Source organism: Melozone crissalis, unplaced genomic scaffold (genome assembly GCF_028551555.1).
Source record: "Melozone crissalis strain CALT ecotype California unplaced genomic scaffold, PUWL_Pcris_2 ptg000057l_1, whole genome shotgun sequence".
In the NCBI taxonomy this organism is placed as follows: Eukaryota; Metazoa; Chordata; class Aves; order Passeriformes; family Passerellidae; genus Melozone; species Melozone crissalis.
Window position 1 is genome coordinate 10,471,972 of NW_026535835.1, and position 15,428 is coordinate 10,487,399.

Consider the following 15,428-nt stretch of genomic DNA (forward strand, 5'->3'; position numbering starts at 1 on the left):
CTGTGATTTATCATTGATTATTAGCAATACATGACAGCTGAGCCATTTATTCCAATTGGCCCTTGGAGAGCTGCCTGTGAAATGAGAATTGAGGAAATAACCTGAAGGAGAGGGATGGTGGCTCTTGCACACCTTGGCCAGTGCAAAAGGCATTTCTCAGGTATCCCAAGGAGTGTTCCCATCTCTGCCTTTAAAGCAGGAGTTCCCTGTCCCGGGGGCTGGGTGGGGTTGGCACACCTGGGCAAGGTGCCAGAGCCAGGAATCTGCTGAGTGCAGAGAACACGCTGTGAGACAGAGCCCCCGACCCTGCTGACACTGCAAACATCCCAAGGCACTGCACATCCCTGTCCCAGAACTGCAAACCCAGCCCTAAACCCAACCCCAAATATTGTGAAGAAAACAGGGGGGGAAAGTCACTTTCCTCTTCTGAAAGGGTTTGTGCATTCCCCTTCAGCAAGGACAAAAGAAACAAAAACGCAGAACAATTCAAATATAGGTCTGTTGTTCGCCTTTAATAGTTCATTTCTGTTTGCTCCTCCAAAGATTTTCAGTTACATAAAAACATAGTTAAAGTATTAATCTTTCCTTTAAACTTAAATAGGTTCATTTGCTTTCCCATGTGTTTTTTGGGGTTTTTTTTAAAGCTTTACTGATTAATTAATATGAAAATAATTTCCCTGCTTTTGGTGAGCTGAGGTTGCTCTCACTGCCAGAATTTTCCTGAAAATATATAAAGTCATCTCTGCAAACATTGCCCTTAAAGGAAAAAAAATATAAATCTGCTAATATGAAATCCTATTTTGGTGTGGCCAAAATCTAAAACCCTAAAAGAAGCTGTAACATGTTATATGGCACTAGCCAAAGAGAAATGTTATGTCCCTCTTCAGAGGGAGAACTAGAATGATGCAAGGAAACCCCCATTTCCCAACGTATTTTCTAGAAGTAATTGGGTAAGATCTGAAGGAAGTGGTTCAAACCACAATCTTCTTGGAAAAAACTATGAATCTTGACCATATTGTGAATATTGCAGGTATGCTACTATAAAAATTATATTTATAAAAGAAATATATATATATTTATATTTATATGTAAGAAAGAGCCATTTCTTGAGCTGTCCTATTTTATTAGGCAAATAACAACTACAAAGGATGATTAGAGTCTCCTGCTTCAGAAGCAGCCCTCCAAAGAGAGGGAATTTCCACAGATGTGCCTCTGGTGGTGGGGACGAGCCTCCCTGCTGCTCCCCAGCACATCACATTGGCCATGGCATCCCAGAGAGGGATGAATAAATAACAGAGGAACCTGACAGCCCCAGCAGCAGGTGGGGTGGAAGGAATCCAGTGTCCTTATCTGAAATTAGCTGAGATGTTCTGAAGGAAGGAGGGGGATTTGTGTGTTGGGTGAGGGGATGATCCAGGTGCTGCTCTTGTGTGTGAGCATTTGATCTTTGCTCTGTGTTGTACCTTCAGGTAGGACAGTGTGGGCTTGTAGGAATTACTCCCCATTTCACTGCCAGATTTGCAGTGTTGGATGTAAACGTGCTCCAAACCAACCCTTCACAGGCACTTAGGAACAGATTCCTCTCCAAGATTCTCTGTGCAGCTCCTTCCAGTGCTGCCTTAAAACTACAGCATAATCCAGACTAAGCTTTCTCTGAGTCTATTGGCTTTTCAAATTGAATTTTCATTGCTTTATCTCCCAGTTCCTTTGAGTTCTGGTGGTTTGGGTTTCCCCAGAGCAGCACAGAAGCCCTTGGTTAATGTCTGGAGGAGGACAAGGCTATTCTGTGTTGGGACACAATTCATGAGAGGCTGAGGCAAAGAACAGCAAAAATAAGGCTGAAAAGCAAGAAATTAAGGCCCAGGAGGTTGAGTGAGGTGGGAAGGGCTCAGTGGGACAGAGAGCTGAGGGTGCAGGCCAGAGCCAGGGCCAGCAGCAGCAGCTGTGCCCTGGGCAGGGCCATGCTGGTCCCCGACCAGAGCACCTCGCGCCCGTTCAGGGGCTGTGCAGGTCGGAAATTCTCCATCATGGGAGTGGAGTTCCTCCCATCAAAGTGCAGTGCTGCGAACTGGGACAGCTGCAAAACACAACAGCTTGTTAAATCTGCTCTAGCAACTCTGGGAGCTGCGCTGCCAACCCAACCCCGTGCTGCCACGCTCTGGTTTGGAACCTGAGGGTTTAATGGGCGCCTTGAACCTCACAGGAAAGGCCCTGGCAGAGGTCACTGAGGGATGGCTCCTTCCAGCCTTGGCAATCACGGGCATTTCCTCTGAGAGGGAGCCAAATGCTGTGTGCAGCCCCAGGACTGGCTGCCCCAGAGCTCCTGATGCCAGCCCCGGCCCCGGCCCCCACGGCAGGGTGACACCAGGCAGGAACAGCAGGAATTCTGTCCTTGCTCAGGTTCCTGGCTGACACCAGGCAGGAACAGCAGGAATTCTGTCCTTGCTCAGGTTCTTGGCTGACACCAGGCAGGAACAGCAGGAATTCTGTCCTTGCTCAGGTTCCTGGCTGCTCTGAGTGCCCCTGGGCAGTGCTGGGGGCACTGTGACAGCGCTCAGGGCACGCTGTGACTGAGGAGCTGAACGGGCTCTGGGCCAGGCTGTGTGATCTCTGCACAGCCTGTGTTTCCCGAGCATTCTTAATTCCATCCCCTCTTCCTGCCTGCAGGTCAAAAATGGGCTGCTTGATGCTGATGGGCCCAAGGTTTGGGTTTGGAATTATTGTGTTCTGCTGCCCTGACAACGGGAGAAAAGCTGTGGAGGGAGCAGGTGGCAGCAGTGGAAGTGCTGCTGACGGAGCCCTGATCTTGGGGGGGTTTTTGGCTCTCTCCTCACGCCGTCATTTCCCCTTCCTGCCCCTTTCCTGCCATTTTCTGAGGGATGATTTAACAGGGTCAATCAGCTGGCAGCAGGGAGCTCCTTGAGGCTGCTGCCAAGCGGGGGTGTGTGGGGAACAAGGCCCTGAGGTGTCACCCTGGCCAGGAACACAGCACTGAGGTGTCACCCTGCCCAGGAACAAGGCACTGAGGTGTCACCCTGCCCAAGGACACGGCACAGAACCTCCAGGCTGTGCCTGTGCCACCCACCTGTTTCAGGCTGAGCTGAACTGGTGTCTCAAAGATGGTCCAGATGACGCCCTGGTAGCAGTCAGGGGTGGTGAGGGACCCCCGGTAGCGGTAGAACCTCTCAAGGTCTTCCTCAGGTGGGAGGAGAGAGCTCAGTGGCAAAGGATCCACCTTTGCTGATCCCCCTGGAAAAACCACAGGGGAAAATCCCTCGTAGTGCTTGTGGCTGCAGGTTTTGCCCACATTTATCCTCGCCCCACGCAGCTTGTGAAATCCCTTACCTTTGGATTCAATGTTCTTTAATTTACTCAACAGAGTTTCATAGTTTTTATTTTCTTTGCCAGCCTGAAAGGGAAATATTTTCATTCCATGTTGTGTATTTCTCTACAAGTGGTTGCTTTTAATCAGTGGTGAATAAAACAGAAAAGGGCCACAAGAAGAGATAACAGCAAGCAGGATGTAGAAAAGGGGAGAGTGAACTCAGTGCTGGCAGAATGCCTGCACAAGATAGGGAGGTTAAACCTTGGGCTACTGTAATATTGACATAAACATAAATTACTGACATAAACAATCCCTCAGCCAAACTGCTGGTTGAGATTTGAGAGGGGCAGTTGAAAATTTCCCTGCCTACCTCTACAAAGAAGGCCAACACAGCCAAACCATCCGGACTTTTCTTGGCTTCTGACACATCTGAAGCATCTTCCCTGATGTGGACGATGTGAAACTGGAACACAACAGCCAAGGACAATGATTTCCACCCTCAGAGCTCCCGTGGGGAGCTAGCCAAGAGTTTTTCTGAGCAGGATCTCAGAGTTCCAGAGTTCTGGGGGGAAACCTGTGCTCCACACGCAGTCCCACCTACCTCCATGGGGTATTTCTCTCCATCTATGCTGTGCTCTGAGCCAGGACTCAGCACTTGTTGCTCAGCCAGGACTCCCCAGTGAAAATGGAATTCTACTGCCTTGTATTTTCTCTCCAGGCCTCCTCCTCCGATTCTAGGGGATGAGTCTAGTGCCACTTTAACTGGGGAAAAAGCATGAATTGTTTTACAGGAGAAGAGCAGGTCCTACATGAACAGAAGGTGAGAGCAGAGATGTTCTTGAGATTCAAATTTATCTTCAAGTTCTCGCTTGGCTTTTCAGACCGAGTGTTCCAGAAATTCTGTTCTGCAGAAACTGAACTCTTACAAAATCATCCCTGAGTTTAATTTGAGATTAATTCTAACCATTATGACCTCTGGAGTCAGAGCTTCTTATACCTCTCAGAAGACCCTATATTCCTTCAGATTTTTTCCTAAAAAAAAACCCTCTATCAAACTAAATTGGATCCCAGTTTATTTGGGTTTTAACCATCATTTTAACCTCCAGTTTTCTGCACTGTAACATTTCCTTTGGGCAGGGTTTAAAGATATCCTGTTTTAATTTAGGGTAGTGCTGCAATTTAAGCCTCAATCATGCATATTTGAGATATACTTTAATTTTTTTCTTTTTGCGACCCCCACGTTAAGCTCAGCACTTCTCTTTGCATAGGAAAATTCTGGATTGCAGCCCCAGAGGAAAATTCTGGATTGCAGCCCCAGAGATTTCATTTCTGTTCTGAATTCCAAATGAACTTGGAGAGTGCATGAGTCATTTAGCTCCTTTGCTTTTTAATCTGTAAATGGATGAGTCAGATGTCTTTGTGGGCTTTGTTTGTTTAGGTTAAGACCGTTTAGACAGCGACCTTTGCTATGTGTCCATCACGGAACATAATGAGGGTCTAATCTCACCTGCAGCCTCTAACTGCAGCTGTAATTTAAGCAATAACCTCCTCATTTAGCACAGGAATCGGTTGCTCTCAGAAGGAAGAGGTTTTAAAAGCCCAGATTGAGCCCCTAATCCTTATGCATGGCTGGGGAAGATGAGGAGCAGTCCTTCTAAATATTAATTTTGATGTTAAAGGGACTGTAATTGGACATTCTGGAGTATCAATCACCCTGTAATGGGAAAGTCATTAATCCATATATTAATGAAAAGTCAAAACATTCTTTTTTCTTGTGGTCTGCCACGACATGAGAATTTCTGGCTGTTAAAATCTCCCCAGCTGCCTTCCCACCTTTCCCTCTTAAATCAGAAAATATTTGCCACTTGCTGCTTTCTGCTTTGAGGATTTGGCCATTAAAACAACCCATCCAAGACTCTAAAAAGCCCTACATAACAAATTAAAAAAAAGAAAAAAATTAGACTACAGGTTGATTTTTAAAGTCGAAGTAATCGAACATCATTTTTTTGGAGCAGCATCCTCAGTATTGTGAAGGAAGGTGGAGGAAGTGGAACAGTTCTAAATTACTGTTAATTGATTCAAGGTTTACTGATTCACTAAGTAGCTGATCAACATCAGATAACTTCTGTGTGCAGAGAAAACAGGTCTGAATCTGAGAAGAATATAGCTCATTATTTAAAGAACTAATAACAGCCAGCACTGAGAGTGGCTTTCCCACGCCAGGCTTTTCTCCAGCAGAATGCTTTGTGCAGAGGCAAGACTTGGAAAGGGCCAGCCCAGAAATGAAGTGGCTTCAGCAGAAAATGATAAAATTCTGCCCAAATAGTTGTCCTGCCCACCTGCCCCCAGCCACGGACTCTGTTTGGGTAGGGGGGTTTTGCTTTAGAGCTCCTGTACAGAAATTCCTGCACAGAAATTTCTGCTGAGATATTCACGAACCCCAAACCTTCATCATTCCCACAAACCTCCCAAGAAAATATTGATGCAAAAAGGCCCTGGGAGCTTCATTTCTGGAGCAGAGGGGTGGGATCCATCAGTGCCCAACGCCCAACCCACCCCAGGGGCAGGCTGGGCAGCACTTGCCTGTGTGCCCGTTGTTCTGCACGTCCCACTGGGCAGAGCCCTTCACATCGTACCCCTCGAAGCTCAGGGCCTTCAGGCTCTTCTCATACACCACATTTCGGGTGACAATGTTGACAGGGGACTGCTTGTCCCCCTTGCAATCCTTGTATGACTGGTGCCATTGGGCAGGACCTGCTCAGGGATGAAGAAAATGGGTTTATTATTTATTTTTTCCTCTGTAGGCAGCAAATTCTCGAGGAAGCCAAACCACCCAACCAAAACGGGGCATCTGAGGCATCACCCCAACTTCTGGGGTGAGTTTTACATTTATGTATTTGATTTTTACACTTGTCTTTTTTATTTTTACACTTGTGTATTTACATTTTTACGTTTATTTCTACATTTCTACATTATCCTTGGTCATCACAAAACGAGCAGTTACCACAAACACCAAGGGCATCAAAATACCCTGTTTGGCACTGAAATGGTGACAAATAATGTGAACACGAGGCATTAAAGGCTGAGTGCTGTGAATTTTTTGCATTATTTCTCTCAGCAGCCCCTTTGCAGAGCAGAAGGATCACCAATGCGATTGGAAAAAGAAATTGCTTGGCAGTACCTTCACACTGTGGCTGCTCACACTTCTGGGACTGATAGCACCAGTGGCCCACTAAAAAACAATAAATAAAACAGGTGAATGAAAATCTGTACAAATGATGCCCCAAAAAGCAGCAGGGGAATGAATTGGCAGCTCTGCCTCTCTAGATCTCCTCCTGATCTCTCATAAATCACTTTATAGCCATTAAATCACCCCAAACCTGTGCTGGCAGCAATCTTTAGGACATCAGAATTCTGAATGGGTTGCAGTCCTGAAGAATTTGATTTTCAAACCTTGGCCTCCTCAACTTCTTGAGGCAAAAGTTCCACATTTGAATATATGCAGTGTTAAAGTAAATTTCCTTTTATCAGCTCTGCACTTGCCAGCCTCTCACAGACTTGTAAATTCACTTGTGCAAGAGGACTTATCTCAGCCTGTTCCAGGAACTCCTTTGAAGGTTACCTGGGGATGAATTCTGAGAAATGAAGGATCTCACTTCCTGCAGGAGCTTTGGGCTAACTCAGCTGGGTCCATCCCACAGGGATGGATGCAAAATTCTTCAGCAGAACATCTGAATGTTGCTTTTCCATTGTCAAAAGAAATACAAAATTCAGAGGACAAGAGCTGATTTAACTTTATGTGTTTTCCAAGTTAGGACAGCAGGATTGTCTTGTTTATCCCAAGTGGCTTCAGTGGCTCTTTATTTATTCTAAACTTTAAATTGACTTTGACAGGGGTAGTTCTCTTTGGCTATTTAACTTCAATCCAAAACAATTCAAACCCTCTTGTAATGATGATTAATACCATACCTTCTGTTTGCTTGTGATAAGTAAATTATAGACATTTTAATAAATGGCTAATCAATTTTAAGGATAATTATGGAGGAGCCCTGTCACTTGACTGGTAATTACCTTAATTTGTAATTTATAACACACCTGCTGGAAGGCTTTTAACACCTTTATCTTGATATCAGTGGCATAACAATGCATCCATCTATTAAGGATTTAGAAGTTATAAATAGAGAATTGTTGTGGAACCTGAGCAGCTGTGACACAGAGGGAGACCTTGTGGCAATTAATATAACCTTTAAAAAAATGACAGTTTCGGTTTTTCTTTCACAAAAACGAAATTTCTGCTGAAAACTACAAACAATGTTGCCTCACTTTGTAGCTTAGCAAGACTGGGAAGAAAAGCAAACTTTGCTTTTTCTGTGTGGTAAGAACTGCGGGGATTTCTATGTTGTTACTCAAAAACTGAATTTGATGAGGTTTTATCCTTTTAGCAGATTTTTAACACACACAAAACTTCACTTTCCAGCCCTCACTGTTGCTTTTTTTTATTTTTCCAGGACAGTGGCACCGAGTTCTTCCTCATCCCCACTGGGAAGTGCAGAAGTTCCAAGCACAGGGTGTCACTGAGTGCCTTAATCGATATTTTAATCAATGACTTAAAATGATTAATTTGAATTTAGCGCAGAGTGCCAGCTGAGCTGCTCTCCACCCTTCCTCCAGGTGGGTTTTTACACGGATCAAAGGCTCCAGGTGTGGTTCTGGCAGCTCCCTGGGGTCGCTGTGAACTTCTAACAATCCCAGCCTGGGACTGGGAGTCTCTTGGCCATTTACACACCGAGGAACCTTCAGGTGTGAAAACAGCAGCAGGAATAACCTGGAGGGATTTGCTGCCAAATCCTTGGGATGGAAAGCAGAGGGGGAAGGGGAGAGCCCCAGGCTGGGCAGTTCCAGGAGGTTTCACAGTGGAGAAGGAGCATGGCCTGGACATCAAAGCATTTCTGCACTGAAAATCCGATTTTCCAGGCGCTCTGAGCACAGCTGGGAGCCAGGGCAGCAGGTTCAGGGCTCTGGAGATTTTAAATCTCTACAGTGGAACCACCAAATTCAAACAGAGCCACAGGGGGAAGGGGAATTATCCCCATATTGTGCTCAGCAGGGTCTGTGTGCCAGGGGGATGGAAATGGGTTTTGTCCCTTCTCAAACACTGAAATCACTGGGATTTTACCCCTGAACAGGTGTCTGGCAAATTGTGACAAATAAATTGTGTGTTTCAATCACCTCTCAGCAAACTGACACTTGAGCACACCACAGATCTTCCAGCCTGGGCATCAAAATGATGGGGAGGAAAAGTTGAATAAAATAAAATTTAATTTTGAGAATCCAGCCCTCAGTGGCTACAGCTGCTTCACATCCAGCACTCAGGATATTTAATAATTATTGTCTGATTTTTACATCTTTCCAACAAATTCCCAGTGTCTCTGAACAAGGTAAGGATTGTGTTTTCTACCAAGCCCTTGCCACACTTGTGGCTGGATGATATCAGTGAAATAGAACAGCACATAAACGCAGCATTTCATAAGAAAAGTGTCCTTGAAGCTGTTAAACTCTAAAGCATGAGGTAATTAAACATTACAGAATGCCTGAGCAAACAGTGGGTTCGTGTTTAGTGTGAATTAGGGCTGGTTTTTTTGGTTTGTTTGGTTTGTTTTTTCTTTTTTGACTGGCAGCAGTGGAACACTGGGGATCAGGAGCCTTTGTGTGGGTGCTGCTCAGGAGGAACCAGGGTGTCCTTGAGGAGGAGAATGTGCCTCTGGATGTGCTGTGAGTGGGATGGGAGCCTCCCTCCCTGCAGGAACCCCTCCTCACAATGGCTCCTTCTTCCCCTGAGCTTTGGGGCTTTCTTTCCATGCCCAAAGGGAAGGTCCCTGTCACATCCAGGCAGCCCTCCCTGCTTTGGGCAGGATGATGCCCTCAGGCACGTTGTCCAGGCCACTTTTAATTGTCCAGAGAGGCTCCTGCCACTTCCCTTGGAGGACTTTTGCACAGTGCATTAGCCCACGCTGGCAGGAAATGTTTCCTATTTAATAGCTTACATTTTCCACTTCCTTATCTGCGTCCCATCACTCCTAGAAATATCACCGAACCACCCTAAACAATTCCTTTCCCTGCCTGGTGTTTACAGCATCCAAACAGTTCCCTCTTCATCTGCAATTCCTGTCCTGGCTTCATTCATCTTTTGTCCCATCTGACAAGGCTTCACCTTTTCCCTGTTCCCTCTTCAAAATCTCCCTCTGATCCCCCTTTTTTATGGGGTCTGGGGCTCCTCAGATCACCCCTGCTCAGCTCCCACACTCTCTTCCCTGTAGCTCATTTTATTGCTGGAAAAACACAGCAGAAAATTGGGTTTTCAGTGCTTTAGGGAGGGTTTTTTTGGGTTTGTTTTTGTGGTTGAGGTGCTGAAATCATTGCTATATAGATATATAGATATATAGATATATAGATATATAGATATAGATATATACAGATATAGATATGTATTTTTAAAATATAGAGATATGCACACCTGGACTTACTTATCAATTATATACTTCTCCTCAATTTTATTATGGATTTATCCTTGATTTCAGTGGTTCTGTCCCATCCCACACGTGTCACCTTGACTTTATTTGGTTTAATTTAGAGTGGGGTTGGACAGGGCTGGCTCTTCCTCCACAGAGTTCAGGACAGTTAAATTTAGGGAGTCTCTCTTGGCACGTGAGCAGTCCCACTTATCTCTGCCTCTTCCTCCTGGAATTTACAACTGCTTCCTGCCCAAGCTGCTTCTTGGCACGGGGCTGGCCGAAGAAACAATACAAATTACGTATTGTTTTCATTTTATTGCAAGCCTCTTCAATTGTTTTAGCTATCGAGCCTCGTTTGGAACTCGAGGCAAAAAAAAAAAAAAAAAAAAAAAAAAAAAAAAAAAAAATATTGCAGAGACCTCCCTCTGCTGCCCAGGGAGGCAGGAGGTGCTGCTGGCCAAGGGCCAGGCTGGAGCAGCCCTGCCAAGGTGCTATTGTGGGATCTGGGAAAGGACCCTTCGGCTCTTTGGACCACGCTCAGATTGTCTGAATTCCATAAAAGCTCCCAAATCTGCTCTGTCCCACTGTGCTCTGCTTGCTGCCCTACTTGGAGCTGCTTGGTGTGCTGGAAATGCCATTTAACCTGTGCACTCAGAGTCACTGAAACACTGAACTGCCTCAGTTCCTGCTTCTGACACAGTGGCTGTGCTTTAGTCAGCTTCCAGTTTGCCATCTTTATTTTTATTATTGCATTTTTAATATTATTTTTGAATTTTTATTATTATTTTTGCTGGGTTTATGCTGTTTTCATTAACAATATTGAGCCTCTGAGAGTGTCCATGACCTTTTTGCCCAGGACACCAGGAATGTCCTGTGTTGATTTTTAATTCAAATCCTTTCTCTCTTTCACCTGAGTCCTCTGTTTGTCCCTTTAGCCTCCTGTCCCCCTTCCAGCCACCCTGCCTGGCCATTCCCTGTTCTCCCAGTGCTCTCCCTGCTCTGCCATCCTCATCCTCAAACCCATCCCCAAAATCTGCTCTCACCTCTGCATCCTTTTCCACCAAAATGCCAAAATCTGGGTTTGCATGGGGTTTATTTTTAGGTTTGGCTTGTGTTGGGCTCATCCTATTTTTAGCTGTCTTTGTGAAACTTTCTATTTTTAGTGCAAAAGGCAAAACAAAAGCAATTGTTATCTAAGCCTGTCTTTCTAATTAATGGGATTGCTGAGCATATAGGCATGAGAATATTTATCCCTCCTGGAGCATTACACATCCTCAGGAAGCCCCAGTCACCCCTTGGACAGACAGAAACAGTTCCAAAAGTTCAAATTTGTGTGTCCCCACAAACGTTCCTGGCCATTCATTGCTCTTCGCTTTTAACCTTAATTTGATTTTCCCCAGGGAAAATACACATCTTTATGCAGGAGAGGATGGGGAGTTAGCCCTGAAAATCAGCTTTACTGTGGTGCTGAGGCCCTGCAAGGCAGCACACCTGATGTTTATCATCTGCACACATAAATCACAGGCTGGATGAGGCCCTTGGAACAGACACAAACTGCAGGGAAAGCCCAAAGGGGCTCAGGGGTTCTGGGTCTGCCCTGTTAACATCTGCAAACGGCTTCCTCTGTGTCAGGGTTCCAGCTGTGACCTGTGGGGCTCTGCTGCAGATAATGTGCCCTCAGAAATGTCCCGTACCAAAGGCAGCGGCTGTGACAAAAAATGAGCATCCAGGGCTAAGGTGATTTCCTCCTGAGAGAGGTTTTGCCTTGCTTTCTGTCATAAAAATGCAATTCAGAATTATTTATTTTAAAGCACTTTTAAAATTAAATTCAAACAAATCACTTGGTAGCTGTGCTGGCCTTTTGCAGCCTTTTATGCTGAGCTTTTGATGGCTGATCCTGTGGCTAAAAATATGACTAAAAATCTAATAACAGGCCATTGGATAGATGCTGGAGCACAGCAAAGCATCTCCTGCAACGCCACAAGCAGGGAAAAGAGCCTGCCCAGAGACAGACCGTGGACTTGGCAGCTTTTCTAGGAGACCTCAAGGTTTGTGCTGGTTTTTTCCAAGTGCCAAAGGCTTTTCTGCTTCCAACATCCCTGTTGGGCTTGGGAGAGCCAGGAGGATCCGTGGGGACATGATAGATAAAACTGAGCAGGATCATCCTCGTCCCTGGGGAAGGGGCAGCTTGGATCTCGACCTGATGGAGACTCCAGAGGTGCCCTAAACCCCTCACAGGGGTAATTCCACAATTCCTGTGGCTCTCTGCCTTTTCTCTGCATTCCAGGTCTGACATTGCATTTATTATCCTTTCTTTAATCAGCTGAAAATGCAGCTTTTCCCCCCAGAGTGTGTCCAAGTGCTCCAGCATCCCAACTTTGCCAGCCCCAGAATGGATTTGGAGCCCAACCATAAATCTGTGTGCAGTCCACACCATTGGAACTGGAAAGGCAAGAAGTCCCAGCATCCTTTATTTTTATTATTTTTAAGCTGCTGATGGAGCTCTCAGGGGTGTTTTGTACCTGAATGGCCCTGAGGAAACCCCAGAGTGAGAACTGATGCCAATGTCCGCATGGTTATGTAAATGTAATGTTTGTGACATAAAAGCATGTGAGCAGAAATATAGAGAATTAGGGGCATCTAATCTCATCTAAATTAGAGGAATGTCCTATCAGGCATCAATCTTTAGGAGCAGCAGAGCATGGACTGTGGGAGATTTGTCTCCTCATGGCTGAGTCCTGCTCTTTGATAAAGCAAAAGGTTAAAACGTGCTGGGGTTCATTCCATTCCCCCTGAAGAAAATTAATTTTCAGTGACTTTGCTGTAACACCACCCCAGAGCTGCTGGAAGGAAGGATGGATGGATGGATTGGATGGATGGATGGATGGATGGATGGATGGATGGATGGATGGATGGATGGATGGATGGACATCCCTCCTGCTGGAAATTGCAGACAGTTTTTGTCTCTTTTCCCCCAAAACAGCACCAGAGGGTCCCTGAGCTCTCAAAGGAACCAGACAAGAAACCTGAGGGGGATCAGAGCAGCTGTAAATGGAACACACTGAGGCCTGGATGAGGATGAGGGGCTGGGGGTGATGGTTCCATCCCTGGGCAGGTGCCTGCACCAGCGTGCCTCAGTTTCCCACTCCTACAGCAGGGATAATGCCCCTTCCTTCCTTCCCTAAGGATTAACAGTGGTTTTACACCACAGGTGCTGTGCTGCTCTGACAAGGCTGGCAGCAATTCCAGATTAGCAATCAGTATTTGGCTGTTTCAGGGTGGTGAGTTCTCAGCTGCCCAGCTGGAGCTGGGCTCAATGAGCTGCTCAGAGCCAGGCTGGTTCTGACAAGTGGCAAGACAAGAAGGAAAGGTTTATTTGTTAAAAAAAAAAAAAAAAAAAAAAAAAAAAAAAGATAACAGGAAGGAATACAACAAGAAGGAATTTCAGCTGATTCTGAAAAGTGGAGTTTCTGAAATGCATAGCCTTTAATTTAATAAATTGTATCCTGAGGAGCTGCTGCCTGAGGAAAGTTTGGAGAAGAAGGAGCAGAGAGCAAGGTTATGGTGTATTAATTGCTGTAATTTGGTCCACACCACATGATTGACTTTGTAATTTGGTCAAGGAAAAACGTGCAAATTATTAGGGGGGGCAAAAAACACCTACAAATTATCAAATTATTATTTATGTATTCCCTATGTTACTTCCTTCTGATAGAGAGGTAAACCCTAATTATTGGCACCAATCTAATCAAGTCACAAGGGTTTTCTAGATTGTGTTTAGGTTTGCCCAATGGAGCCCCTAATGGGGCAGTAAATGCAGCACGGTGTTGATAGGCAGGGATCAATCAGAGGCAAACACGAGGGGCAGACTCTGGAAAAGCAAAAGTTTTTGTGTGTGTTTGTGTTTGTGTTTGTGTTTGTTTGTGTTTGTGTTTCCCTGGCCCAGGTGTGGCAGGCACAGGGAAGGGTTTGGAATGGCAGCTGAGGGGAACCCGGGAAAGCCAAGCGCTGAGGGACAGGGAATGCATTGGGAACAGGGAAATAAACACAGGGAAACCCTGCGGGAATTTCTGAGCAGCTCTGAACCTTGATCTGCTCTAACACCATCTCCCTTCAGCAGCTCTCAGGGCAGCACTTCCCCTGATAAAGCTGGGTCCCTTCTCCCTGCACTCTGCTCTATTTCATGCAAACAATGGACCCTCGGCACTCTAGAGCTGCAGTGTTTAATTTGGAGCCTCCGTGCTGGTATTTGCATAGGAAAAGGGATTTATTCACTGCTGCTGGTTGAACAGAAGCAGGGGGGAAAATACCTCCTGCATTCATCAACACTAATTATAGATCACTCTTTAATTGAGCCATCCTAAGTGCACAGTGTACTTATAGTGCCCAGGCAGCAAAAATAGATGGGGCTGATGCAGCAAAGACATATTGTTCTTTCTCCCTCAGCACAATTTCATCTTGGATCATACACAGCAAAGCAAAGGCAGGAGAAATTTCAAACAAACAATTTTCTTTCAAGTTTAAAAAGATAAAAAAATTAAGTTTTGGTATTTTAAATGCACGTACATAATAAAATACAGAGATCAAGTCAAAGCTCATTGATTTTTCTTGGAGGAGGAAGGCAGATAGAATCTCTAAAGGTGAAAAGAAACCCCCAAAGCACTCATTCATTCATGAGAAAAGCCTGTCCTTGATATTTTAACACTAATAATAAAAGGCCGAGAAATAAATAAATCAATCAACATTTACCAGAGAGAAGAATCAGAGAGCCTGCAGTGCATGTCCTGGTAGTAATAAACAGATCAGAAATCAGAGTAACCTTAAGGTGGGGTGAGAAAGAGCAGGCAAGGACTTACCTACTGCCTCTGTCTTGAGAATGTGCAGGCAGAGCACAGCAAGGAACAGCAATTCCATTCTCTAGCTTAAATAGGCTGAGTGTTGAAACCAGAATTGATTAGACTCCTCAGGATGTGATCATATTTCTGCTCTCAGTTTTATACTGGAGTAAGTAGTCCAGGACAGACCTGAAAGCCATAGCAGGAAGGTGAACTCCTCCCCTTTGTAATTTCTCCAGATTTGACCTGCTCCTGATTTGCCTGAATTTATTCATTCTCCAAAGTGGATGGCAAAAGGAGAGAGGCTTTCTGGCACTGAGCAAGGAGCCTTCAGTGAATTACTGAGGTTTTGCAGCCTGCACAGGTCCAGCAGCCCAAATAAAATGCTGCATTTTTATTTACTGGGAGTTTTTCTCCTGGCAGCCCCGTGACATTCAATTAATACGTGTGTTAATGTTTCCTTTAGAAAAAAACCCCAGGGGGACAAATCAAACCTCAGCTCCCCCTCACTTCTACCCCACAGCTCTCCAAACAGGATTGGAGTTGATTTGGGACTGGAAAATGGGAATTCCATGTGCAGCAACAGGAAATGTTAATTAGGTGACATACAACACCTTACGTAGGTAATTAAGCAACAATACATTTTTTAATAATCCTTTTTCTCAGCTTTCTGCTTCTGCTACTGTAGAATGATAAATACACAGATTTTTTTTGTTTTGATCTCCTTTGTTTTCCCATCTAAATTTTTTTTTTGGA

The 15,428-nt window shown here is 45.1% G+C and overlaps 1 protein-coding gene across 1 annotated transcript; it reads right to left on the minus strand.

Annotated features, from left to right (window-relative positions):
• Nucleotides 1–641: 641 nt before the first annotated feature.
• Nucleotides 642–14,814, minus strand: CA4 (carbonic anhydrase 4). The gene is made up of 8 exons (XM_054287201.1): nt 14,694–14,814; nt 6,507–6,557; nt 5,909–6,079; nt 3,927–4,087; nt 3,696–3,788; nt 3,346–3,409; nt 3,086–3,249; nt 642–2,077 (listed from the first exon to the last, which is right to left on the minus strand). Exons 1-8 carry the CDS (start codon nt 14,749–14,751, stop codon nt 1,889–1,891), a joined length of 951 nt encoding a protein of 316 aa, XP_054143176.1. The 5' UTR covers nt 14,752–14,814; the 3' UTR covers nt 642–1,888.
• Nucleotides 14,815–15,428: the final 614 nt, after the last annotated feature.